This window comes from Dermacentor albipictus, chromosome 1 (assembly GCF_038994185.2).
Source record: "Dermacentor albipictus isolate Rhodes 1998 colony chromosome 1, USDA_Dalb.pri_finalv2, whole genome shotgun sequence".
In the NCBI taxonomy this organism is placed as follows: Eukaryota; Metazoa; Arthropoda; class Arachnida; order Ixodida; family Ixodidae; genus Dermacentor; species Dermacentor albipictus.
Genome location: NC_091821.1, coordinates 76,616,174 through 76,643,121, shown reverse-complemented (window position 1 = coordinate 76,643,121; position 26,948 = coordinate 76,616,174). Strand labels below are relative to the sequence as shown.

At 43.8% G+C, this 26,948-nt stretch overlaps 1 protein-coding gene across 1 annotated transcript in view; it reads right to left on the bottom strand.

Moving 5' to 3' along the window:
* Positions 1-26,898, bottom strand: part of LOC139048122 (dual specificity mitogen-activated protein kinase kinase 7-like) — a 73,447-nt gene extending 46,549 nt beyond the window's left edge. Inside the window, exons 1-4 of the mRNA XM_070522605.1 lie at positions 26,717-26,898; positions 17,429-17,516; positions 13,209-13,449; positions 8,753-8,953 (exon numbers count right to left, since the gene is read on the bottom strand). Of these exons, the coding sequence (XP_070378706.1) occupies positions 8,753-8,953; positions 13,209-13,449; positions 17,429-17,516; positions 26,717-26,870 (684 nt within the window). The 5' untranslated portion in view covers positions 26,871-26,898. The remainder of the gene's footprint in view (positions 1-8,752; positions 8,954-13,208; positions 13,450-17,428; positions 17,517-26,716) is intronic.
* Between the last annotated feature and the right edge of the window lie 50 nt (positions 26,899-26,948).

Sequence of the window (26,948 nt, the reverse complement as noted above, 5' to 3'; positions counted from 1 at the left end):
ACAGCTTTATGTTTCAGGATCTAAGTGCAAAAGACAATATTTTTGTGTTCATTCGTTGCGAAATGGCACTGGAATGACTACAAGCAACTACACAAAAAATGAAAGCTAAGAAAATGGAGCTCGAACTTTCATTTGTTGCAAACATTTAAATCTTTACTTTGAGCACCTAAAACACGCCTGGGATATAGTCCTCTGCCTATGAGGACACATTTTCTTTACGTTTTAGTGTAGGTTTTCGCTTCTTTACAGCCATTTCGTGCACCTTGGTAGCATTCTTGTGTCATGCATCCATGCGTCGTGCAGAGGTGGATGACAGCTCATTCAATACGTCCGCTCTTGTCTCCTCTCATTGTGCAACCTCTTCATTAGTGAGATTTGGAGCCGAAATCCACAGCTGAATATTTTATGCGAAAAGTTCTGCACTTGCCGATGTCATGTCGTCAGCACCGCACATGGACGCGCTGCGCTTTCTCGGTTACCCTCGTGCACCAGTCATGCCTCGTCGACACAGTTGGTGGCATCCACTTCTACGAGTAGTTTTCTCCCTCTGTTCCATGCCTTTTATGGTCTTCCGTACACGTGGGCCATTCGGAACTTGCTTCCTTTGGGGGCTCATCACAGAACATGTGCGTTAAGCAGCCACAATCATTAATGACATTGATCGAAACGCGCAACTTGTCAGCAATTCAAATCTACATATTTGACAACCTGAATATTTGGAAATTCGTAAAACTATGGCAGCGGGATTCCCAAGGCCTGCAGCAGTCTTGTGAAGATGTGTAGCAGACTTTGGGGTCAGTGCAGGGTTCTTGAGGGTCTGTGAGGAAGTCTTCAGAATCTGGTATGACTCCAAAAACAAGCTCTGCTTGTTGCACTACTTTGTTTCAGATTTAAAAAAAAAAGCCGAGTAGTGGTTTTCACTAGTCAAGCAGCCTCTTTAAACATTTTCCCAACAAAAGCCAACATGTCAGCGAGTGCTTCAACATCTTTCTGACCTCGGCGTCATGCATTTTTTGGAACTTGATCTTTCCATTTTGAGCTTTTCTCTAGGTAAAAAAAGATGTTGACGTCAACCAAAGCCTCATCAACCATTACAGGAAGACATGAAGCTCCTTTTTGGGCGGCCAAGTCAATGAGATGGCACGGGCAACCAACCCCTATCAAACCTGGTTGAGCTTCTCTCAATACAGTAGCAACACTGTTTTTCTTGCCGATCATTACATTGCCATCGTCCAAACACATAGCCAACAGGTTTCCAACAGGCAAATCCCGACCAGGATCCAGAACCAGGTTTGCAATCTTGTGACCCGTCACTTCCTCTTGGATTGTCCAGAGGCAAAGAAGGTGGCTTTCGACTCTACTCATTTCTTTAAGGGGGGACGCGGGTCTTGAAATCGCGAAAAATGGTCAAAAATGGCAATTTTCAAAAATTGCGTTTTTGAAGTCCTTAATGTCCCAACTATGCCTCTACAAAATATTATGGCGCAATTCCTACTCGAAGTATAAAATAAACGGTAATTTATAAACGTCGGTGAGCCGAAATTGAACGCCAAGCGCGAAGATTTGCCTCATTTTCAAGCTGCCGTAGCTCCGCGCGACGCGTACCGATCGGCGCCATCTTGGTCTCGTTTGAAAGCTGGTTTCCCGCTCTCCATTCTGGCGCCCCTCGGCACGCTCTAGACCCTCGTGCAGCGGAGGGATTGGCACCCGTTCTCAAGCGGGAAATCGTCGCGAGACAGCCGCTGATTGGGTGAACCGGGCGCCTCCTCGAGGCGCAGCCCTCTGATTGGCCGTGACGTATGCTTCGCCTTCCGCGGCCGCGTTGTCCGACTCCTTCACGTCGTCTGCTTTCGCCTGGACGCACGTCATTTTTCGAGCTCCTCTTTGTTTCCTAGTATTTTTCGTTCTGCCTTTTTCTTTATCGTTCTTCTAGATATTTTGGCTATTGGGTCGCTTCTTTTAACCACGAATTTCTTGCTTTTGCGTGCCTGGTGGCTTTGTTCCGCGTGTCACGATGGCGCGAGACGCGCGCTTGAAAGCAAGCACGCGAAAAGCAGTCGGCAAAAAGAGACGCGCATGGAATAAGAACAGCGCTACATCGTCGAGAACTACAGCTTCGGTGATGCCGCAAGCTGCTGTGCCCTTGGTGGATGCGGCAGGACTGAGCTCGCCAACAACAGCTTCGCCGGTGGACGCGGCTGAACAAACCCCGTCGACGCTAGCTTCGCCTGTGGACGCGGCTGGACAGTGCCGATCAGTGTCAACTTCGTTACCGCAAGTCTGTGCAGTGCCGGTGGATGCGCCTGGACTAAGCCCGTCGAAAATGCCAACTTTTGAGACGCTGCAAGTCGCTTCGGATTCCGTGTCGTCGGAAGCGGCCGAGCCGGCTGACCTAAGCCTAACGTTGACTTCGGCGTTTCCGCACGCCGCTTCGGTGCCGACGGACGCGGCTGAACCGAGCTCGCGTGCTCAACGCTTCGACACGGTGTTTTTCACGGAGGCGGAGTGCGCGGGGCGCGAAAATTACGCAGACAACGTTAAAACTTCATTGGCGAAGCAGTCCGCGACTTCCCGCAAGTTCGAGCTAATGAACGTCGCCACAGCAAGTGAAGATGACGATCGCGGCACAGAGTACATCATCGTTGATCTCTCAGTGCTAAAGAAGATGTTTGTGTCCACAAGCTGCAGCAAGTGTGGGATGACCACTCTCCAACTCGCAAAGTGCAGTGAGAGAGAATACGGCCTAGCAGTGAAGTTGGAGCTCACATGCTCAAATTGCGATTTCGCCGAGCGGCACTTCTCGTCGCCACGAGTGCCCGGGAAATCCAACATCCCGCCCTTTGAAGTCAATTTGCGGGCAATGAAGGGAATTCAAAGTATAGGCAAGGGAGTGACTGCCCTAGCAGATTTTTGTGCCACCATGAACCTCTCTCACCGAGGACTTCACCACAAGACTTTCAGGGGGCATATGGACACCATGGTGAAAGCTTGCCAGGCAGTAGCTACTGCTACAGAAGCAGCAAGCGTCAAAGTGGTGAAGGACATGTACAAGAACTTCCTGAATCCACCAGGAAATGTAGATGTCATATTTGATGGCACATGGAAAACACGTGGTCACAATTCAAATATTGCAGTAGGCTGCATCATAGAGCTATACACTGGCCTAGTACTGGACCATGTTGTGCTCTCGAGGTACTGTCGTGGGTGCCATGGGGCACCTGATCCCAGTGATGATGGGTACGGTGACTGGGCTATGAACCACAAGTGCATGAAAAACATCGACTGCAATGCCGGCCGGATGGAGACTGAAGCAGCTATCATTTTGTTCAACAGGTCTCTGGAAAAAAATGGGTTGCGGTACACAACTATACTTTCTGATGGTGATAGCCGCACCTTTCATGCATTGACCTCAGGAGAAGTGTATGGATATATATCCATTGAAAAGAAAGACTGCTTGAACCATGTCCACAAGCGGATGGGGACGGCTCTTCGCAACTTGGTGGAGAAGAAGAAGGCACAAGGAGAATCTCTTGGCGGAAAGGGCAACCTCACCCAAGATAAGATAAAGAAAATTACAAACTACTATGGGTATGCCTTGCGGAGCCACAGCCACGACGTTGCAGGCATGAAAAAGGCAGTGCATGCCACGCTGTTGCACATGACCTCGACAGATGAAGCCCCAGACCACAGTTGCTGTCCTCAAGGGGTTGATTCGTGGTGTGCCTTCAATCGTGCTTTGGCGAACCAAGTGGAGCCGTCACCACACAAAAACCCTCTGCCAGGCCACGTTCGCACTGCTCTTGAGCCAATCTTTGCAAGGCTGGGCGACGAGGCCCTCTTGGAGCGCTGCAAAGATGGCATGACACAGAACGCCATTGAGTGCCTACACTCTGTCATTTGGAGCCAAAGCTCCAAGAACACGCATGACTCTTTGCTGGCTGTTGAAAGAGCTGTTGCAGAAGCAGTTTCTCGCTTCAACCAAGGAATGGCAGCAACCAGCAGAGCTGTTGCAGCACAGCTTGGTTACAGTCCTGGGAGCTGCCTCATTCGTAGGAGCCTTGAGAAAGATAAGCAGAGGCTGTGCAGGTCTGATAAAAGTCACACCAACGCTGAAAAGGTGAAGAAGAGGATGGCCAAGAAACACAAGCCTGACAGAACCCAGGACTACTGCCCAGGACTTTTGTGAATGTGTGGCAGATTCATAGAAAATAGCAGGTGACTTTTTGAGCTTTTTTTTTGTCAAAGGCCAACGCAATACAGAAGTTTTCGCAATCTTTACATGAACAGATTTCTGTGAGTTTGGTGTTATTGTGTTCAGTAATGACTGGGCTGCATGCTAAAGCATTAAATTTTTCCATGTGATAGGTAAACAAAAGTGGCAGAGTAAGCAAAACTTTGAATGCAATTTTCTCAGCTTTGCTTTTTCGATCAAATGCCTTTGCCTTACGGAACTTTCCATAATGTTTGCATCAACTGATTTTATTGAATTAGGTATCATTTTTTTCAGTGAAACCTCAGCTGCATCCTAAAGCTTTCCATTTTTCATTAAACCAAATAGACTAGCAATTAGGTCAGGTGTAAGCTAATTACTCCTGCATTGTTTTTTTCTTCCTACTTTGATATTCATTCATGACCTATATGATGACTTTTAAAAAATTTCTTTAGCTTTAGGATGTGCAGTAGGTCCTTGGAAATGACAGCTATTCTTTAAAACTAGTTTTTTTAATTAAGAAATTACCATAATGGCCCGTAACAAAAGACCTATGTGGGATAAGTTATTTTGCGATATCTTCATTTCTAAATGAGATATATCAAATCTGAATATATATTTGGAATCAGCATTGAAAGATATATCTGCATGCGAATTTTCAGGAAGATACGTTAAGAAATAAAAAAAAAGTTTTCAAGACCCTCATCCCCCCTTAACGAAATATGTAGCAACAAACGGGTAAAGCTGCATATCCCTATTGTTACTGCCATCCACAGCGATCGAAAATACTTGCTGTTTTAGGGCATCCAGCAAAGAAGTCTCCGCGTTGGCAGCCACTTCCCGAACAATTGATGTAGCCTTTGTTCGTCCACAGGTGTAGCGTTTCGTTTCTCTGCACTTGGAGAACATCTTCCGGAAAAGCAGTCCGGCATGATCGCTGACACTCAGCGGATGTTATGTTCAGCTAAAAACAACATGAAGAAGCATTCTGCAAGATTCATACAGAGGTCGTTGTCATCGCGTACAAAATTTGCTAGGCTTGGCTGGCTGCCCGCAGCTCGCATGTATCCCTGATGCTTTTTCGAAGTGATGTGGATCTTGATGTCAGACTTGCCACCATGCGAGATGTTCACATTACAGTCGCACGTGGTGCAGAATCCTAACTTTTCTTTCTTCGACTGCACGAAGCACGGAAATTCTGCTGTGAATGATTTCAAAAACACTTCGAAGTACTTTCGGGGCTTCGAGCCCGCCATTACACTGCAAGGCCGCTATAGGCCGGAGTCGCACTGCATGACGTGGCAGCTAGTCACACAAAAGGCGAGGCTAACACTGCAGTGACTGGAGCTGACTGAAATCCAAACCCACACACCCGCGCAAACAAAGGCAACAGCATGGCAACAGCTTCGCGGAGGCGCAAGAGGTGCTATCGGCACTATCGAGCTTTGGATATCGATTCGTGACCCCCCTAATAGACGACAGAAGTCACTACAACCTTGTAGCTGCTGATGATGATACCACGCTTACATATTGTCCTCTTGTGGCGGCGCAAGATACCAGGGTGTAGTTTGACTACATATTCACGTTTCTTTTTTTTTACACAAATAAAATGTTTTCTGTAAAATTTCAAGCAAGATTCATAAAATCGTAAGACTGCTCGAAATACGTACATTTTCGGAGAATTCAGAAGAGTTAGCCGGTATGAATCTACAACAGCGAATAGGAGCACGCCAAGTGCCCCACGTGACTATTGTGCCGAATCGCAATGGCGCTTGCTTGTGCCTTTTTTTCACTCGCATTTGCTGGTTTATTTTATGGTGCAGAAACATGGTGCTGCACTATCTTGAGCTCCGATTTCTCCTGTTTACGATGATACCAAGATGGAGGCGCTGCACCAACGGATAGCCGAGCAAACTGCAGTGCGACTGTGCCTTTCGAAGCCCTTCTTTTTTTTTGCAATTTTTGATGATAGCACTCTAGGAAAGTGTTGTTTTCTCGGTTTCTGCTCCATATTTTGTCATAATATTTCACCACAAGGTAAAGGTCTGTAGACCGCGAAAAAAGTAAATAAGAAAATCGAAAATTTTTACAATTTGACCACTTCAATTGCCATGTCCCCCTTTAGGCAAGATAAGTGCGGCAGCAGCAGCACAAATTGACCTTCGTGCTGTCTTAATCTTCATTGCGAAGTGAACGTCGAAAGCACAGTGCATATGAAGCTACCGGCACTGGGCGCTCTTCTTTCACATCGCAGATTGCTTTGAAGGTAAGGCCCGCACAGGCACGTACTTTGTCCACATTACAGATCACTTTCAAGACACGGCAGCCCCACTGCAAGCAGCAGCCGCCAGAGTAGAACCGCCCCCTCTCTCGACTAATGCTCCCCCCACCCCACATGCCTCGCACGCGAATGAAGATGGCCCTTCCGCCCTCGCCTACGCGTTATTGAGCCGCGATCGTCGGCTGACTGTCTTCGCAGTTGGTGTTTCCATGCTGATTGAATTAATGCAGAAAATGGGAAGACAGGCGGTAGACTAGGTTACACCAGCGCCTGGTTACACATACAACATGGAGGTATGCACATAAAGGAAGCTACGGCAGCTAGGCTAGAAGCGCATACGAGGCGGCCATTTTTCGAATGCCGATGGTGATATGGTAACGCGAATTTAGGGACGTACTCAATTCTAACACGCATGCAATTTTTGGACCTGTTTTATTGGAATAAAGGTGCGCGTTTGATTCAAGTAAATACAGTATGTCCGTCAGCCATGCATGCTTTACGCGAAGCTTGCCGACATCCTTCTCCAAGGCATCAAAGTGCTCTACGTAGTGCAGCAGAAGGTTCATCGCAAAAACAAAGCCCCAAAGGGACTGAACCATGACGGGCCTCCTGTGAGGACAACGTTAAGGCAGCCCGCCCTACCGCATCATCACTGCCGTCGTCGCCGTCACTATCCGATGAAAGCACGTCTCATTGGTTAGAAGCACTTAGTTTCCAAATCTATAGCCATGCGCTTTCCTTTCATCGGCAACGTCGTGCATTGCCAATGATCAGCAGGCGGATCAGCCATATTCCGTTTCGGCGGTGAGTCAAGCGAAGATGAGAAACCGTGTGGCCAAAAACTACTTCGACAAAACCAACAAAAACGAACGCAAACGAGTAAGCTGTTCGCAGAACTGCACTGAATGAGGAGCCAGTGAGCAACATGCGAGCAATCTGCTTGCGGCGCAGTTGGCATGGTCCATTTCTGTTTCGGAGGGGTGGAAGGGCAACGGGAGAGAGCCGCGCGGAGATGGCTGGAAAATGAGCACGCGGCGGCTGTTGGAGCAGCGGCCCATCGTGGAGCAACTCAAATTTCCCTTTTTCTTTTTTTCTTTTCAAGGATTCCGCATTTCACTACCTTTTGGCTCGGACACCCAGCAGCCAGACTTCATCGTTATAACCGATAATGCGGCATCGGGGCATTGTAGTAACCGGGTTATTTCACCATGGAAAACATACAAAAGTCGATGGTGCAGCAGCTTCTCATTGTTGTAACCGATATATTGTTAAAACCGGTATCGTTATAAGTGGGTTCGACTGTATTGCAAAATTGTTTCTACACTTTTCATTAAAAGTGAACATATTTTTTTTTCTCATTTTCTCAAAACACAGATTTTTGACTTCTTGCTGATTTACGGCAGCAATATCGTTGCCTTCAAGGCAGGCAGAGCCATAATTTTTGTTGTGGCTCATAACTGAGTGTGCAAAGCACAGAATGGTATTAAGATATTTTTAAATTTATGCTTTAAAATTTTTCAGGTCTGCTTTAGATCAGACAGTGGGGTACCCACATTTGGAACAGTGAAGATTGAATTGCTATAGAATTATTAAAATTTGTTACTTCAAGAATGTATTCCTACCATTGTGTTCCTTATGTTTTCTAGTACCTAGGCATGTGCCAGTATGAATTTTTGTATGTAGCCCGGTTATTTTTCTATTGTTTCTGCAAATGATGAGCAATGAATTTCATTTATCTTCAGAACTAAATGGCCTAATGGAAAAAGAACTACATATTTGAAATCAGCACAAGAATCATAATAAGACTGCAAAGTTTCATTAACATTGGCGAAAAAAAATGAGGAACATAATTTCAATAGCAGTGTTCCCCCCTTAACTTTAGATTTTTGTTTAGGCACTTCCAACAGCTTGCGAACTGTTGACCACTTATAACGATTCAGAAAAATTGGCACGTCAGCTGGGATTTGCACAAAAGGTAGATGTCCATACACAGTACTTCAAAGGTATCCTGCTCCAGCTTGATCTGAATGCCGCTTTTGTTTATTTGTTAATACGGCGTTCAGATAATTAGGACATTTTTTTCGGTCCCGTTACATCTGAATTAACAACCTTTTACTGCAAAAAATATCTCATGTTTCAGTGAATTTATGTGAAAACTGCATTTTGCTGGCACCTTTTTTCTACTGTTTCTGAATCATATGGTATTTCTTCACTAAAAAAGCTTACAGAGGTAAAGTGCATCTGTTAACCCCTTCCTCTACCTTGAGATAATGAAGGGCACGAAGGACTCCAAGGGCTGTCTTGCCAAGGATATCTTCAGGCAGAGCACGCGGCCTGAGGCGCTTCAGCAGCTTGTCAAGGCACGTCTCCATGAGCTCCATGCAAATCCAAACTTCACCCTCAGTAATCAAGTATCCCAGGCACTGAACAATGTGTGGACAGTCCCGGCAACGAAGAACCACCTGCAAATATAAAATATGAGACAATTACTTCCAATACCGTGTTGTTAACTGTACCTGAAAACACTCAGGACATTCAAACAAACTTTGACCATCAAGAAGTTTAGCACATACAGTCAATGTCCCAATTTTTTGGAACCCCTAGCGGCTGCAAAAAACATCAGAAAGAAATGAATGTGTGCACTTTACTGCTCCTAAGGGCTCAAAACTGCCACAGGCGCATCTGAAGATAGCTCTGATGGCCTGCCTGTACACTTATTAGGTGTATCAGTGCTTGTACTGTGGCAGGAGATGGCAGGTTTGGACATGTATAATTAAGGAATTGATTGTAGAAGGGTTGACATCAGGGGCAGTTGGTACATAGTTGAAGGAAAAAAACAGTCACAAAAGACAAAGGACAAGATGAGATGTTCACACCACAACGACTGTACTATCAACTGAGCTTTATTAGAAATGGCATGGTCTCAGCAAGGCCAGCAGAGCATGCGCAATCGATTGTTTTGTCCTTTGTCTTTTGCGACTGGTTTTTTCCTTTAATAAAGAATACATACTCTGTCCCGTGACAGTGGCCCCTTCCCTCACTCCATATGCTTCACTACATAACACCACTGTATTACTGCGAATCTGACTTTCAGAAACCTGCTTTATGCATTGCTTGACCCTTGCCATACGTTCCACGCATTGTGACCATCAGTGAGGATGACAAAAGCGGAGTTGGTGCCATTGCTGACAGCAGCGAATTCTTTCAATGAAATAGACAGCATCGAAGAGCAGGAAGCATTTGGTAGCAAACGTCGAAGCACCTAGGCTGAGCATTGCCGTAGTGGCTATGGCTGGTAGAGGATCGGCATGCAAGCATGCTGGTTCAATGCTGCAAGATAATCAAAATGCCAGCAGTGATGGCTTCAATTATTGGCACTTTAGGACTTCAGGCATAGTAGAACGTCCGGAAAATTGGACCGAGTTTTAGCATCCAAAATTTCAGACATCCTTATACATTGGCTCTATACGTGGCAGTGCTGCAAAGGAGTCTGATTTATCAGGCATGTCCGAAAAATAGGTCCTTAACTACACCAAGCAGCCTACACGCTTGCTCTTGCCCGCACTATACAAGCAAATACTGCACAAAATTTTATGATACCTGGTATCCTACTTAAGCACAATGAATTCCACACACAAAAAGGCACCCCCTAACGAAGATTTAGAGGCTTGCAGCAGAAAAAAATGTGTTGCAGACAATGTTTAAAGAAAAATGTACTTGAACACCAAATAGCACATCATGGCCAGGAACAAGTTGAAGCGATCAGGAGACAAGTGTGACGAGGGTTCAGATGTGCAATGTAAAAGTAAATAAAGCCATTCCTCAAAAATATTTATGCTAACTACCGCATTTAACTGGAATAATGCACATCCAGTTTTGTGGGTTCAATGCGAGAAAAAATGTGCACCCAATTGTAACATGCACCGATTTTAAAACAACAAAAAAGTAGCAGGTCTCCAATTTTTCCAAATCATACATCGAGAAACCTGGAGAATTTGCCTTTGCAGAGTGTAAAAATAATATGTCATCATTGTCAGGCAGCTCTTCATTGTGGTCTCTGGTACAACGTTCTTTAAGCAGTCAAGTGTTTAATTACAGTCGAATGTTGAAATAAAACGAAAGCCCTAAACAAAATTCTCCTTGCAACTAATAATTTTCGTATCCCTGGCGAACATCCATAAGGATTCAAGACATTTCATATCTATCGACAATGAACTGCATCCCGGCATTATCAAAATTTGCCAGAACGTTGGTTTTCTCATTATCTATCTGTGTAATGCTAATACAAGCCCAAAAAGTGCTCAAGTGCATTTTCTGCATACTTAAAGGGACAGACAACTGGCCAGAATGTGTAGCGAGACATTGATGGAAATGAAATTAACATGATTTATAGTGATAGAATCCAGCACACAGTTCGCGATTTAGGTAGGAATTACAATTTTAAATTCGCAAAGCAAGTCTCAAAAACCAGTACGCGGTGAGACCTGGCGGTGAAATCTTCGTACTTTGGAAGTATTCTATGTGATTACTGTATGTAAATGGCCTGTTATCAAGTGCAGCAGAATTATTGCTTAAAATTGCGGCAGGTATATTATTAGACAATACAATCACGCTTTATTCTATGCTTCGGAAAGCATAAGTGCATGCATGACTACGGCAACATGGTGAACTGTGTATCACGTGTGCAAGCGTTTCAGTTTCGATCCAATTGGTCTCGTTTTGACTGGTTAAATACCAAAGCATATGGACAGCAAACTACAAAAACACGTAGCTATTATTGCAAAAATACATTAACAGTTTGGAAAACATGAATCGCAGGAAGATCGACTTGATAAACGAAGATTATACTTTCTCACAGCTACAGCCGCACTTGTCATCTGCCTCCCACTAATGTTGGCATATAATCGCCATCACACCCACCTATCCCCGTTTTCAACATGCCTCCGGTTAACCACTACATCCTCACTGCAGATCGAAAAATTTTGATAAAAAATGCTTCACAGCGTTTCCTACGTTACCACTTCATGATTAGACACTCGGACCGGTAAGCTTTGCCCTGCACTAAAAAAATTGGTACCATGAAAATTGGTTGTCAGTCCCTTTAAGTTGCTTAAAACACCAACACAGCACCCTTCATGATCGCCGCCATTTTTGCTTACAAAAACAGCAATGCCCCGAAAGCAACTACAGTTGTTGACAAAGAATTCCAACTCCATGGGGACTGCCACAACATTTGAATACAGTAACAGAGGGATTTTTCGAACTCCAAGAATTCAGATTGGTTGGATATTCCGGACTTCCTAAATGCACCGTCAGGGTTCCTATAGAGCTAATGCATTTTCGCAACCAATTTTTTGGACGAATTTAGGTGCCAAAGTTCCAATTTCCCAGACAATATCCCTCGTTCCGAGCCAGGCAACCCAATCTTGTAGGCCACCATGTTGGATTTTCCGCTTGCTTGGCTTCCAGTGGCCCGCTGCTGTATAGCCTCCAAGATAGGGAGGCGCATGCTTTCAGAAAGAGGACACGACACCCTCCGGTCTCGGAGGCTATGCCCACTTTCACTAGGCTGACAAAGCGCTCCAGGGGACAGCACGTTTTCTCGCTTTCTTGTTTCGGTCAGCACTGTCGTGATAATTATATAACGTGGAATTCCTTTTTATTTTTTTTTTTATTTTTTCATTTTTTACCCCTTGGGTTGCTTTTCGCATGTGGTGCGTCTATCTAAATGTGTAGTGTGTGGTTCAGTGTGCGTTGACGTTGACCTCTGTTGAGCAGAGAAAACAAAGTAGACGTCCCACCAATGTGGGCTTGCTTATAGTGCCCGAGACGGTGACCACTCCATGGGCTGCCACGCCTGCAGCCGTGGACTGAGAACTGGGGCCATATCGTGCCACTGACAGTGATGGTTTAAGAATAAGGTCCCTCATCCAAGCACACTGGTTTCTGTACCACCCGGCAGACATCGTGTAAGGATTCAGTGTTGCCAGATGGAGATTTGGTAGAAGAAAGTTTTATTCTAGGTCGATCACTTTTGTGAGACACATCGGCATCTACAGGTGAGTGCCCCACACACATGGGCAACGGCATTCCATATGCCAGGACTGCATGCATTTCATGCCAGGATGCATTTCTGCGCGCTTAGCACTGCAGAAATGCTGTTGTTGAAGCATGGGGGCACAGTGTTGTTGGCAATGCAGTTCTGCATAACCTCTAGCAAGACTCGCCGAAGTAGGCAAACAGACTTTTGACAGTAAACTTTTGTTTTTGAGTTCATTCCCTGTCAGCGATGTCTTATTTTGCCACAAAATTCAAGCAACACCGAATTTTTCACTTTCCCCACTAACTTCATTAATGTGTGGCTCAACTGTACTTGGCATTTCGCACATACTCCACAACAACTGCAAACAGAAGGGTGGCTCACACTTCAACTAATAAGCGTGCCAATTTCTACTGCAACCCATGCAGTTATTGTCGAAATGCTAAAGAACATGTGATCCAGCTCCACTATAATATATTTAAATGAGCTTTCATAATAAAAGCTGAGCACCACCACCGCCAACCTATGCGAAAATAGTGAAAACTAATTAATTTTCAATCCTTTGATGACAATGGCAAAAACATTGGTAAAGGTGCAAGTTGGAATGAGCTAAAATACGGCAATTCCTTAGTAAGGATTTGGGTTACGAAGTATGCTGGAATGTGATTAGGACTTGCCTCGAGATCCATGGTGATACGCTTGTTCTCCTCACGATTCCCTGAACGACGCATCTGCTTGACAGCCAGCACTTTGCCTGTGGGCCGGTGGCGCATCTTAACCACATGGCCACATGTGCCTGACCCTAGGTCACCAAGTTTCTCCAAGTCAGCCATTTCGACTCGATGCTGCTGGCCACCAATGGTGAGCACATTTCCTGCCTTCAGAATCTCCTTCAACTTGCTTTCGGAATCCCCACCACTGTAATTCACAGAATGAAAACACAAATCGAACATCCTTAGCTGGAAACCACATGGCTATGCATTATACTCTAGAGTGTTTTAGTTTGGCGTTTTTACGCTCCGGTCAGCAGCTGACCAGAGCGGAAGTGCGAATGCACATGCGCCCTCTGCTTAGCCGCAAGCGGGCTAGCGGAGAGACAAACACGATCCACTTACAAGCTGCTTGAGCAGAGCATGCTGCGCAGCACATTGGCTAGCATTGGCATCAGAAAGGATCGGATTAGATGCAGAAAGCAAGCTCGCTGGCTATCATGTGGCGTTCCCCAAGACTGTGCTTTATTTTCCACTGGATAAAATCAACTGGTAAGGCATTATAAGCACACGTCTAGACACTTCATGGTCAAATAAGTTATATATATTTGTTTTATTTTAGAAAAGTGATCAATGGGTGTTTTTATTCTGTTTCAATACCCTGAATTTGGCCAGCGGGCGCTGCAACCACGAAACGTCCGCTTCGCTACATGTGTGACCAAAAGGTGAAAATCGCCTACCACTCCGCGGTGGCTTAGCGGGGCAACTCAGACCAGAGCGGACCGTAAAGACGTTCAACTACAACACTCTATTAACAGTGCAAGTAGCACACACAAGCAGCTCACACACTAATATAACTTAGCAAGTTCCCAAATGTGTTTAAAAGATGGTTGTCAACGGGTCTCGGCTTCAGACAAGGCAGGCAAGGTTCAAAAGCACACGAAAACCTCAACTCTAGAGGAGCAGCAGCAGAGGCGAATGATACAGACGCTAAATTTGAGTATGCTCCCAAAGCTATTTTATCTCTGGATAAGTGCAAACTTATAGCCGAAAATCAGACATGGAAGCCTGCAGTGACAATGAGCAAGCCAAAACAGAATCTGTTGCCTTTGTTATGTTTCCGGAAGCAGGAAGGTTTGAAAAGCTTTCAGAACCCAAACGTTTTGAATGTGGCCAAACATAACCAGACATTATTATGTATGAAAACAATACAACAGCTGAAATGCCATCAAAGCTGTTCAAGTGAATCAGGTGGAGTGCCATTATGCTTCAAGAACTCTTGAAGCGTAACTATTTTTAAAGTTAAACCCTGACCATGTCCACATAAGCAATGCTACTCAAACTTTACTCAACTACAGTGAAAGCTCGTTAATTCGAACTTCAATAATTCGAATTTATGGATAATTCGAACTGTACGATTTGGTCCGGCCAAGCTCCACAGAAGTCTATGTATAAAAAAGTCCGTTAATTCGAACGCGAGAAAGTTCCCTCACGGATAATTCGAACTACGCTCGCCTGGCACACAGCCAGAGAAACGCGCCTACTCCTACACACAAGGCTGTATTGCCTCCAAAACGGAGAGAATGGCGAGAGAAGGCGAAATCGGAAAAAAATCAAACCGACGCGGTGTCAACCAGAAGGCAGCGGCGGCTGCCGCCTCTACGTTCTACGTAACCTCCGAGACTTCTTGCCCGTTGCAAATCTCGGAGGCTTTGCAAATCTTGTACAGCTGCTAATGTTGTGCGGAGATGGCATGGCAAGCGCCAAAACACAGCGAATCAAGTATGTCGCAGCTGCGCTTGCAATCAAGAACCAACGAGTCAAGGCCTTCGCCACCTTCACATGTTCAGCGTCTTTGTCTCGGCAGTCTTCATCGGTTGTGCACCTCTGTTTTCAGTTAAGGAGGTATCAACCGTCGCGATTCATTGTGATGGTGTTAAGCCTCGGCTAACGTTCGTTTCGGTGGACGTCGGTGGTGTGGCACAGTCGGACCCAGAGCTTCAACTTGAAGATGGCGTGTGCCCGCAGCACACGCCATCATTTTCTGACTCGCCAAATTTCTGACATGCCCTACTGCTTCCAAATCGCAGTGTACTGTTGCTCCCCTTCACTTTCGTTAGTTCGAACTTTCGTTAATTCGAACTGAAGCGGCTTCCCCTTGCGGTTCGAATTAACGAGCTTTTACTGTATTACCTAAAGTTGTGCCTAGGACAAGTTTTCTTGCACTAAGCTTCAGTTAAACATGGAACATTGCCAAAGCTATGTTTCACTGCAGAAAATGAGAGCTTATGTCATCACAACAATCTCAACTGGATGGCATTATTTAAAAAAAACTCACAGGGTGTTACGACTACTTGATGTTTCCACTAATATGGTCACACCTTTTTTGTTTTTCTGGACAATTTGTGGCATTTATACTTGGTGACAACCTAATATGATCCAGTATAACAACAAGCTTACAAAACTGCACTGCTCCTGCTACCTGTGCCTCCGAATTAGAAAACGTTAGTTACAAAAAGAAGTTTGCCTCAGCCTTGACATCACAGAAATATGCAAACTTAATTGGCAGGCATATCTACAGAAATTTTAAAAATTGGACAGCAGTGTATTTGTCACTCCATTCTTAGGTTGTCACTGACTATAGTAGTGTATAAATTACACATAGAAAATAGACAGCTGCCAATCATTCATCATGCCAAGAAATTGTTCAGGAAAGTCTGGACACTGAATTTTCATCCTCTGAGCATAAAAGGTAAATGGGGTTCCACACTCCATATCTACAGTTCTCTCTTGAAACAGCCTTCCAGCAGTAGGAAGGGCATTAACAGAGCAGGAATCTTGAAAAACGAAGACTGAAAACAAGGTGGCAACCATACAGCATGAGGAGGCATTGCTTTTTATATAGAATAATGTGGCCATAACTCGTAAATGCATTGACTTCAGGCACTGCTCTGTACAGTAAAACCTCATAAGGATACGGAAGGAACGGCACTATATATTTGCTAAAAGCACCTATTAGCCACAAATGACTTTGAACATAGAATACCACAGCTGTGGCATTTTATGCCAGAGAGAGAGAGAGAGAGTGCGTGTGTGGATGAATTTTTCAGCTATCTAGACAGGAAAATAAATCTATTATTGCAGCAAGCAGATGAGTAAGCTCATCAATAAATGCATGAACTGGACGTAATTGATTGTGCAGGCTCTTATGAAAAGTAATCAGCAGTTGCTTATGACTACTCAAAAAAAAAAAAAACCCTCTCTATTGCAGTCACTACAGTGATAATGTCGGGTCTTTTCACATGCACCAAGACTGCCGTAGCTGGCTAACAGCACCTTGTACCTTCAAAAACAATAGTTGTTGGCATATTGATTGCACAAGCACACTTTTAAGAGTGTTTAGAGAGTTTAGAGTTACAACATCATATGGTTCAAGAGGCCGAGTAAAAGTGCACAGCTTTGTTCTTTATTCGTCCTACACCATTTTCTTCTTCGTCCAACATCATTTGGAAGTAAATATGCAGCACAAAATGGCTGAGAAATTCTTTTGCTTTAAAAAAGAAAAAGAAAGAAAGGAGAGGGAGAGAGAGCAAGAACAAAATTGGCAGCATCTCATGGCAAGAAAACTTTGTGGTACATCCGGCTGGTAGCACTTTGCATCTGGCTCAACATCAAGTGTCCATGGCTCATTTTCAACATGGGAGCATGACTTGGATATGGCAGATTTCCACATGCAGTAATTGGCTTGGCATCTACCTTGGCAATAGCAGCAGCGAGTGCACTTTTTGTTGGTTCATCACAATTGTTTACGGCAGAAGCACCAACATGTTTCTGCTTCAAACCTTTGACAGCTCTGTCGGGTGGCATACGTTCAGTGCTTTACGAGCATGCTTTCGCCAGCAGCGATCTAGAGCAGGTCCTGCACCATTGTGGTTAGAGACTGAGTGCAATAATAACCAGCCAAATGCACAATTATCTTGTTAAAACAAGGTAACGAATACTGATATCTTTACCAGGCTTTCAACAGGAAGTTTTGTTTCATCTGCATTCTAACAGTCAATTTCCCCAAAACCTAGTTTAACTGCACACGCGACGTTCCTTCCAACACTATCCTCTTGATCTGGCAGCTATCTTCAACTATGCTGAGAAAATCCAATCTTACAGATATTATTTTGCTTCTCACTTACCTATCTTGTCGTGTGATGATTGGACTCGATGTAGGCAGAGAAAACTGTTTCGCAGGTCTGCTAGGTGCTGCCATCTCATTCAGCAAGACTGGAAAGCAAAACCAAACAACCTATTTATGCTCCTAAGCAATGAGTTTAATAAATTTAAATCCAAGACAGGTTCAGAATGCTGGCTGTCACAATTAAGAAAAACATGGCTGTATTCGAAACATGCTAGTTCTACTTAAGTATTTATTTATTTACAATACCTCAAGGACCCTGTAGACAGTTCTTACATAAGGGGTTAGTTTGCTCCCATGTGGACGTCGTGGCTCATCTTTCCTTTTTTCACGTCACTCCCCTGTCCTGTAACCCTCCTTTTGTGTACTATATACTTCGCCACAAAAAATATAGGCAGTTGTAAGTCAGTGCTGTGTCTGTCTCTTTTCCTTGTCCTGTTAGTCCTTTTTCCTTGTCCAACAAAAATTGCTCTCCTGATGACGATGGCTAAAAAATTATGCAGATTTCAGCTTGCCACAAAAAATAAAGAATGTTCAAGCTAAAAAAAAAAAACACTATGTGATCCTCAATATTACCGCTGAGACATAAGAGACATTTCGGACACAAAAAAATGCTGAAAGAACCGTGTTTCCAGTGGAAAACATGAACGAATGGTAAGTGTGTGAGAGTGCAGAACCTACTCGCTGACCACACTGGACGTGGGAGAGGCAGGCTCATGCATGCCACCAAATAGTGACACTTGACACAGGAGCTGAAGTGACAGTTCAGCAGCAGGACCACTGAAAGTCAAAACATGACCAAGCACCTATGCTTCGGCCAATCGTTCTTTTTCTCTATTGTAGGTGATTGCATTCCCAAGAGGGTACAAAAGTCAACACATTCATCTCCTCAGAACCTTCTCTCAGGCAGTTTTCGAGAGCTGACAGCTCTTTATGTAACAATGTAAGCAAGCTTCTGTTTTGTTGTATGTTGCCTTGTCTCTGCCTGGGCCCTCTTTGATGATTGATCGAGTCCCAACTCTTTTCCATGAGCTATTGCAACAATAGAAGCAGTGTTGCAGGCACAAGAACTTATGCTGTCCACAAAGGTGACATGGCTAGCTATGTTTGTGCCATAATTAACTCATTCAGGTGCTGTGTGCACAATTGTTCCCGCCACGGTAATGCATCGAAACCAAAAGCACTGATGAAAATAATTTAACACATGTCGAATACATCTTGAAACACTTCTGATTGGACCCATGCTGAAATTCTGAGTAATATGTTGAAGTGTTTCAGTAAAACAAGTTGCAATGTAGAATGCTAGGCATTTGCTCTTGGCATCAGTATGTTGTCAAGTAGTGGGTTCCCTTCCATTGTTTTTCATGTTCAGGGTGTCTACCAAGTTGACATTTCCGAATTAACTAAGTTTTCCAGGTTTTCCCTGAGTGCCTTTGCGAAATTCCCTGAGTGATGCAGAACTATGTTATATGTCAAGACGGGCTGCAACCATATCGCCCAATGCTATCACTCTTTAGTAAGCATATGAAAGAATGTTTTTAAAAGAACCGACTTAATCCAATTTGAATACTAAGGAGTAGTGTTTATGTTATTCAAAAAGAAAAAGAATAGAAGGGAGAGATAAGTAAAATGCACAGCAAATAAAATGTCTTCGAAAGAAATTGCAAATCAAGTCAGACATTCTCAAATACAAATAAAAAAGAGATGCATACAGAAGCAAATATTTTCGAGTCTGAGCTATTTATACTAATTGATCGCAAGCTCAGTGGTATGAGGCCCGAACTTTGTCACAATTGAGAGTTTCTCTCAAGAGCTCGTAAGTCAACCTTAACTGTCCTGACACATACTCTCAGCCTGCGCACGACGCCTCAGTGTTGTGTTTCACTGCTTTAAAGAGTTTATTTTGGTCTGTATGAGGGACATCTGCATCTCGGCGTCAGCCAAGAGTGTTTTTTGAGCTCAGGCTCCTTCAAAGAAGCACTCGCATACTTCGTTCCACAATGCGTCGGTCGTTTCTGTTCTCGTGCTCCTTTTGTCGCGCGTTCGCACTACGGACCATTTGAAGCATACTCGTGGTCAGTTTACAGTAAAACGTTCAATTTTTCGGACCCCCTAGGGACCGCGAAAACTTCCAAAAAATCAGGCAGTCCGAAAAAAATGCATGTCTTTTACTGCTCTTAAGGGCTCAAATCGACACAGGTACGTCTGGAAAAGCTCTTAATGCTTGTCAGTACACTTATTGGGCATAGCGGTGCTCCTACTGTGACAGTAGAGGGCGGGTGCACGCGAGTAAAACTAAGGAATACATACTGTGTCCCGTGACAATTGCCCCTTCCTACGCTTGTTAAGCTTCACCGCAATACTTTTGCTAATGCTTCACCGCGTCATACAACTGTTCCGAGGCGAAACTAACTTTCAGGAACCAGCATTATGGAATGCGCCGTGCTTTCCGAGCTTCGAAGCCAAAATTATTGCTGACAACGGAGAAATGCAGAAACACGGCAGCGAACGGAAAGAAGCTTACGTCGAAGCAGATAGGCGTAGCGTTGCCGCAGTGGTGGCTACGGCTGCTAGCGGATCTGCGTGCGATAGCGCCGGTTCGAGGCGGCGAGGTAATCAATATGGCAGCGGTGGTGGCTTTGATTAATGCCGTTTCGGACCTGCGGTCACGCAGACCGTCCGGAAAATCGGTCTTGCGTCCGAAAGTTCAGACGTTCTGATACATTGACTCTATGGGGTACATGGTGCTGCCGCGAAGCCGTCCAAATGATCGAGAATCCGGAAAGTCGGTCGTTGACTCTACACTGGCAACTCCTCCAGCCGACGACAGGGCGTCAAAGACGATTCGTTACGATTCCTCTCTGTTACTCGAGCCAGCATTACCGCGACTTTCGACCCTTTCAATAAAATTACAGCTAGTTTTCCTTGATAGAGGTGCGAATTCCCCGAGTTTTCCCCCGAGTTTTTCCAGACTACTAAAAATCCCTGAGAATTCCCTGTTTTCCCGGTTGGTAGACACCCTGATGTTTGTTGTTTTACATCAGACACATTTCAAGTGCCTGGATAGGTGCTTTGCTGGTGTGAAATACTTTAAATGGTTGATGCATAGGTGATATCTGACAATCCTGTAGAGTTTTCACATGCTGTCCACATTCTGTAAACTTGACATAACTCACTGAAGAGAAATTTTTCATCTGTTCTGCAGCTACATGCTTATCAAAATTCTGAAGGTGCACTAAATTTTTAATGGACAGAATAAATTGGTGCCTAAATAGGGGTTAAAAGCAAACTTTAATCAATAGTTGCAGTGGTAGACTTTAATATGTAGCAATACAATGAATCTGAAGAGCGAAGGTCAGTGGGCACAGTGTGGCAAGAATTAGGTGTAGGAAAGCATACTACATTAGGAGCACGAAACTTAATGTAATTCGGTATTACAAATGCCCCTGTGGTACGATAGAGGCACACAACACTTTTCAGTTTAACAAGAGATTTCCAAGCAGATATAACCCCTTCACAATTGACAGAAATTTGAAATATCTCACATTCATCATAAGCAGGCTTTACTGCAGGGCATTCCTCATTGTCACATATCAGCAGTGCAAACAGAAAAGCAGTTCAAGGCACATATGTTGTAGTGATCCATTACATTCTTCACTTTTTACTATTTGCCATGCTGAGTGGCTGATTCCAGCAATAATGATGGTGCAGCAACGCCAATGACGAAGGACAGAAAGAATTAAAAACACAATGTTGCATGCAAACACCCATTTTCTAAAGATACTGTTAAACAAAAGCCTGAAAACTGCAAACATGGCTCTAGCAACTGGCACAACACTCCCACATGACATGGAATGCTTCTGGAAGCAAGTTCTACGTGAAAGTAGTTCACATAAACAGCTCAGAGTGAGATTGGGAGCTCGAAGGTTAGCCAGGTTGCACCCCGTCTGCTAACCTACAGTGGAAGGTGGGAAAGCAGGAAGAAAAAAGAAAGGGCATGAACACTGTTCCTTGAACAGTAAGGAACAATGTTCCTGGCTGATGTAATGGGATATATGTCGGTACTATTTACAAAGACATGACATCAACATAATTTTACATGCAATTTTTGACACGCTCAAAGCAGCAACTCCTCTCTAAAAGCAAATATGAAAGGCTTGAAAAAGAAAGGGGCCGAATAAGATGTATGACACTGCAGTGCAACATGTTTCAAATCATTTTTGCTGCTCTATATAAAGAAAAAGAGGAAAGCATGAATCTTTTCTGGAATTCCTCGCAGATATAATAGGATATATATGAGATACTATGTAAAAAAACATAACATCCATAGAAACATTAGCGTTGATAACACAATTTTTCATGTGATTTTTCCCATGCTCAAAACAGGAGCTCCACATGAAAAGAACTAGCTATTCCAGCACATGGGGACCTTCAGGCAAATAAAATCCTGGATGTTGCTCAGATAGGAGCGTCAGGATTGGTCATCTTTACGGCTACAATGCTGAGTTGGTGCTCAAATTTTGCAGCAAGGTGGCATATTGTAGCGCACGCAGTTTAATATAAGTTCAAAAGCCTTAACTGCTTGTTCCATCCAGAATAAATCAGAAGTATGCATTACCTGTTGCAACACCAGACAAAATACGAATGCTGTGCTAGTTGATTCCTGGTGAATCCCACTTTTGTTACAACAGTCAGTCTAGCTGGTATAAGGAGAGTTACAAATCCAATGTCTAGATCATTATCAGAACATGTTGGCAAAGGTTTGTAATGTATTAAACACCTTTCACTCGAACTGCCCTCGCTTCATATACATTTTCAGACGGAAAAGTAGCACCCACAGCCACCACTTTGATGCCACTGCGTAGTACTATCACAAGAAAGATTATGATAATGAAAGGAAAATGACCTTGGCATTCATCAAAAAAAGAAACAACCAGCAGACAGCAGAGCTTGTCCACTGCTGCACTTTTCTGATTGACTTTCAAGGCACAGGAGGTGCACAGGTTATGCCCTGCACACTCAAGAACTGGTTCATAAACAGTATGGTAGCATCACCTTTCACAGTAACGCCAAAACACTTTGCAATAAGGGTGCCAAGGTCTCACAACAGTGAAAGTGTACTTCGTACAGAACATTCAACTCAATATTCAAGGACAATTCAACAATCATCAGCCAACAGACAATGACACCAAAAGCATACGTGAAATTATTTGTGCTTTTAATTGAAGTGAAGAAATTATAAATTAATAGAAATGAAAGTGGACAAAAAACAAATGGCCACAGGTGGGATACGAAGCCACGTCTCCGCATTACGGAGACAATTCAAGGATTGCAGAGGCCAAAAATTCAAGGAGGTGGAAACAAACCTTATTCTTACACATACACTGAAAAATAGTAAATATGGCATTGCACCGCTGAGCTCAATGTCACGGGTTCAATCCCGACCAGTGGCCACATTGTTATAGGATGAAATGCAAAACTGCTTGTGTACTTAAATTTAGGTGTAGGTAAAGAGCCCCAGATGGTGAAAATAAAGCTGTAGTCCCCCATCATACTGTATCTCATGATCAGATCATGGTTTTGGGCACAAAAAACTCCAAGAATATCATTTCTTTTTTCTTGGCTACAAACGTCTAGCAGCTAATCAGCTGCTGAGTTGAACACATGCTTCAACCTCTTGAGGTGGCTTTTGGTAAATGACTTTATGACTTTCACATTGTAATGACGTAAATCACCTTCTAGCAGGATGGTTAGTAGTGCTCGGCTTCAGCCGAAGATACTCGCTCCTTTAAAACCAAAAGTTTGAAACTTACCTGCAGCCAGGCATTTGTAAAGCTTGGGGCACGAAAATGGAGCCGTGGTGGCTGCAGTATGAACCAACTAGTAGCAAAATAACAAAAACGGTGGGGCACCTTGGTTGTTTGATATGGCTTTGTCACTCCCCGATGGCAATGGCAATGACAATTTAAAGAAGCCAGTCATTGGTGGTGGTGGACACGTATCGCTAAGTGACACTCCGAAAATATTTAGGTCAGTTTCCCGATAGTATCCACGGCATCGCCCTGATGCAGAGTTTGTTACTTTGAATGTTCAAAAGTCACCCCCAACACCAATTTTCAAGGAATTCAAGGAGCTCATTTATTTTCAAGGAGTTTTAAGGGCTCTTGAATCTTTCTTCAAATTCAAGGGTTCCTAAGGATTTCAAGGAGTCGTATAAACCCTGTGAAAGCGATATTTTTATAAACATCACATCGGCTCTTTCTGAAGTAATGTGTAGGCAGCATGTAGTCAATTTTTTTCTTTTCAGATCAAAAATTTTTACATCTTTAGAAACACATCTTCATCTGCATATAATTATTTAAGCCATAAGATACCTTAAATAGAATGTAGAAGGTGATTTCATGTACAAAAAAAAGTCCTTTTTAAAAAAAATAATATATGCAATTCAATAGTATAGTAGCTTTGACAAACCTTCATCACAGGCCTCAGGATATGTTTACAGGTGTGTGCACCACAAATAACTAAGTAGATTCAACATCAAGGACTCAACTTCAAACTCGCAAATTATGGCTGAGGACTGAATCTCAATCAAGGTTGAGGTGAAGTCACTGGCAGCCATTGAAGGTTGAATATCAAATATCATTAGAGGACAAGGAGGTCGCTTGCCATCTTATTTCCTGGCTGTAAAATTTAGGCTTACTGCAAATGTTGCAAAAAATAATCAATTAAATACCAAACAGTTTTTAAAGTAAGCCCCAAAGTAAACAACCGGAATAATATTCATAGGGCCGGAATAATATTCTAAGATGAGTGCCCGATTCGGCCTATGCAGAGCAATGAAGTATTGAATAGAATCCGACAAACGAAAAATAGGAATTACACTGGCCCAGTAATAATGGCAATGCTTGCAGCTACACAAGTTCCAACCAATGCATAACAAGTTGCAAAGAAAATTCACTGCTGTAACTTTTCTTTAGTGATGCAGCTAAGAGAAAGCTTGCTTTACAAAACAAATGAAGTGCATCTGCTTTGATGCTGTTCTTAAAAGCTTCCATTATGGTATAAATGACTACACATGCTGCTGCACAAAGCTTATATAAATTACATCCAAGTAGGGGGTCACGCTTTGAATATCACACAGCCATCAAGAGTTCAATAAGGAAGACCCCATATGAAACATAGGTGTGCACAATGAAGGAGACAAGCCATTATACTTAAGTTCACAGCATGTTTTTATGAATAACAGCAAGTGTATTATACGTACTTACTGTTATTGAGGGCTACACAGGCACAATTTTGGCAAGCTAGGTAGCTTTACACAAATTTCAAAGAGGTACATAAATCTTAGCTGTGGAAACAACAATGCTCATTTCATGGTACTGTTGGCTACTCTGGAGTGCCGATGCACAGAATTTAAATTATACTTGCTCCCAGTGGCAGACATAAGAGCCTATTATATTGTTGTACACAATCCAGCAACTAGTGCCAAGTGAGGCTACTCACTTTTGTAGTGCTTGTGCAGCAGCAACTAAAGAACTTTGTGCCCCATTAGCCTCTCAACCTTGAAAAGTCAATCGGTCGCTTGCCTATTCCAAGCTGTCTGCCCTTAGTGTAATGTCTCAGACTGAAGGTGTAGTGCGCACATGATACACTCATGGTGCAAATGCTGGCGAGTGCAAGTCAGACATGTGCACTGCCTACAAGTGCAACACAAGCACATCCCACAGATAAAATGGCCAATGAATGCAACAGCAGAAGAAATGAAGGCCAACACATGATGGATGACGGTTCCCATATAAACACACTTCCCTTACAGGCTAGTGGCTAACTTTAGCCTGCCAGAGGCCTGGCACATCCATTTGTTGCACATGCTTTGACTAGCTGTGCTATTCCACAAAATGTATCCTTGCTAAAAGATGGCTGCTAGTTGCAAACATATCACTTGGATATATTAATCATTGGTTGTATTAAAATACTGTATTCTAACATCTCCCACACAAAGTACACCATCTTGACATCACAAGTCATGGGCAATACACAGACCTCAACGTACAGCTTTGGAATATTGCTAATTGTACCTCTTGAAAACTAACATGATTCATCATATCAGGTGCTGTACTTCTCGGGTGCACTATGACTGCTAATATCACAGCAATTCATTTGCATTGTTAAGTTGTTTACACGTCAATAAATTGCACATTTGATCAAAACAACATAGCAAGCCAGGTGCATCACTTTGACAATCGGCATTCTAACTATGAAGAGCCAGACGGATAGCTACGAAAGACAATGCATGGGAAACTCAATTCGGGCGGAGACCTGTGTAACTGTCATGAGCCTTTTGCCTACAACATATATGCCGGACTTGAAAATTGAAACTATTTCAGAAAACCAGATAAAGATGGGGTAATACTTATAGCTAGAAACAAAGAAACACGCGCACGCACAGGCACGTATTCATACTTCAGCTACATAATACTGAAGTTTCTGCGACACAGGCACTGCACTTCACACAATATTACGCACACGCCCTGCTGGGTCCCGAAACTAGCAGCCCCATGCTCAAACTTCTGGCAGTGCAATATGGGCTCTGTGAAAACACTGAAGCAACTAGCTCAGCACGTGCCTGTCTGCACACTCAACACATGGGGCGACCAAGAGCATCAACCGGGTTAGCGCTCTTGTCACCTGGGGCAATGACAAGTTCAAGGCCAGAATCTCCATCGGCGGCAAACTCGCAATCCGCACAATCTTGACACATTTGTCGCACAATATTCGACTTGACTCGATAAAGCAGGCAAAATTGCTTGCGTTAACGTATTTGGGCCCGAAACATCTACAGAACACTCACTCCGCATTTGGTGATCGAATCGTGGTTTCACGAACACTGCAAGGGTTGTGCCGTTGTGAAACTCCGATAACATTATGATCTCGAAGCTAAGAAATGGTGATGGGAGTATGCCTGCACAGCCAGAATACATGTGAAACGTAGAGTTGTTGCGAATGCGACATCTTGACGGCGTAAATTAGCGCAATCCGCTCCAAGCGCAATACAAGTTTCCTCGTCAACTACCGACACACACAAACACACACGCACAATCTACCAGGTAGGATACTTGCACAGTTACGCACAGAGCGGAACCAAGCAAACACCACACTGATGTCAACATGTGAAGAGAAAGAACTCGATTGAAATCAGCTTATCAACAAGTTCGCGTTAGTTTAGAAGAGCCTTTCTCCCCACTTAAGCCTACCTGGCTCGGCGGGCTACGACGTGAACGGTACTTACAAGGTTTGGGCCGGGACCGTGGCGTGTGCTGGGGGCTTGAGAAGTTCAAGTTGAGATCACGAGGTAGTTTGTCCTTCTTCTTAGCGTCATTTTCCGCACGAAGTCTGGCCTGCAGATCAGCTAGCTTATTCTGAAACGACGCCATGGTCGCCATTCTGAACAGTTACTATTTCTTCAGATGCCGCCAGTGCGTATTCACATGAAGCAAGCCGTATCGTAATTCTACATTTAT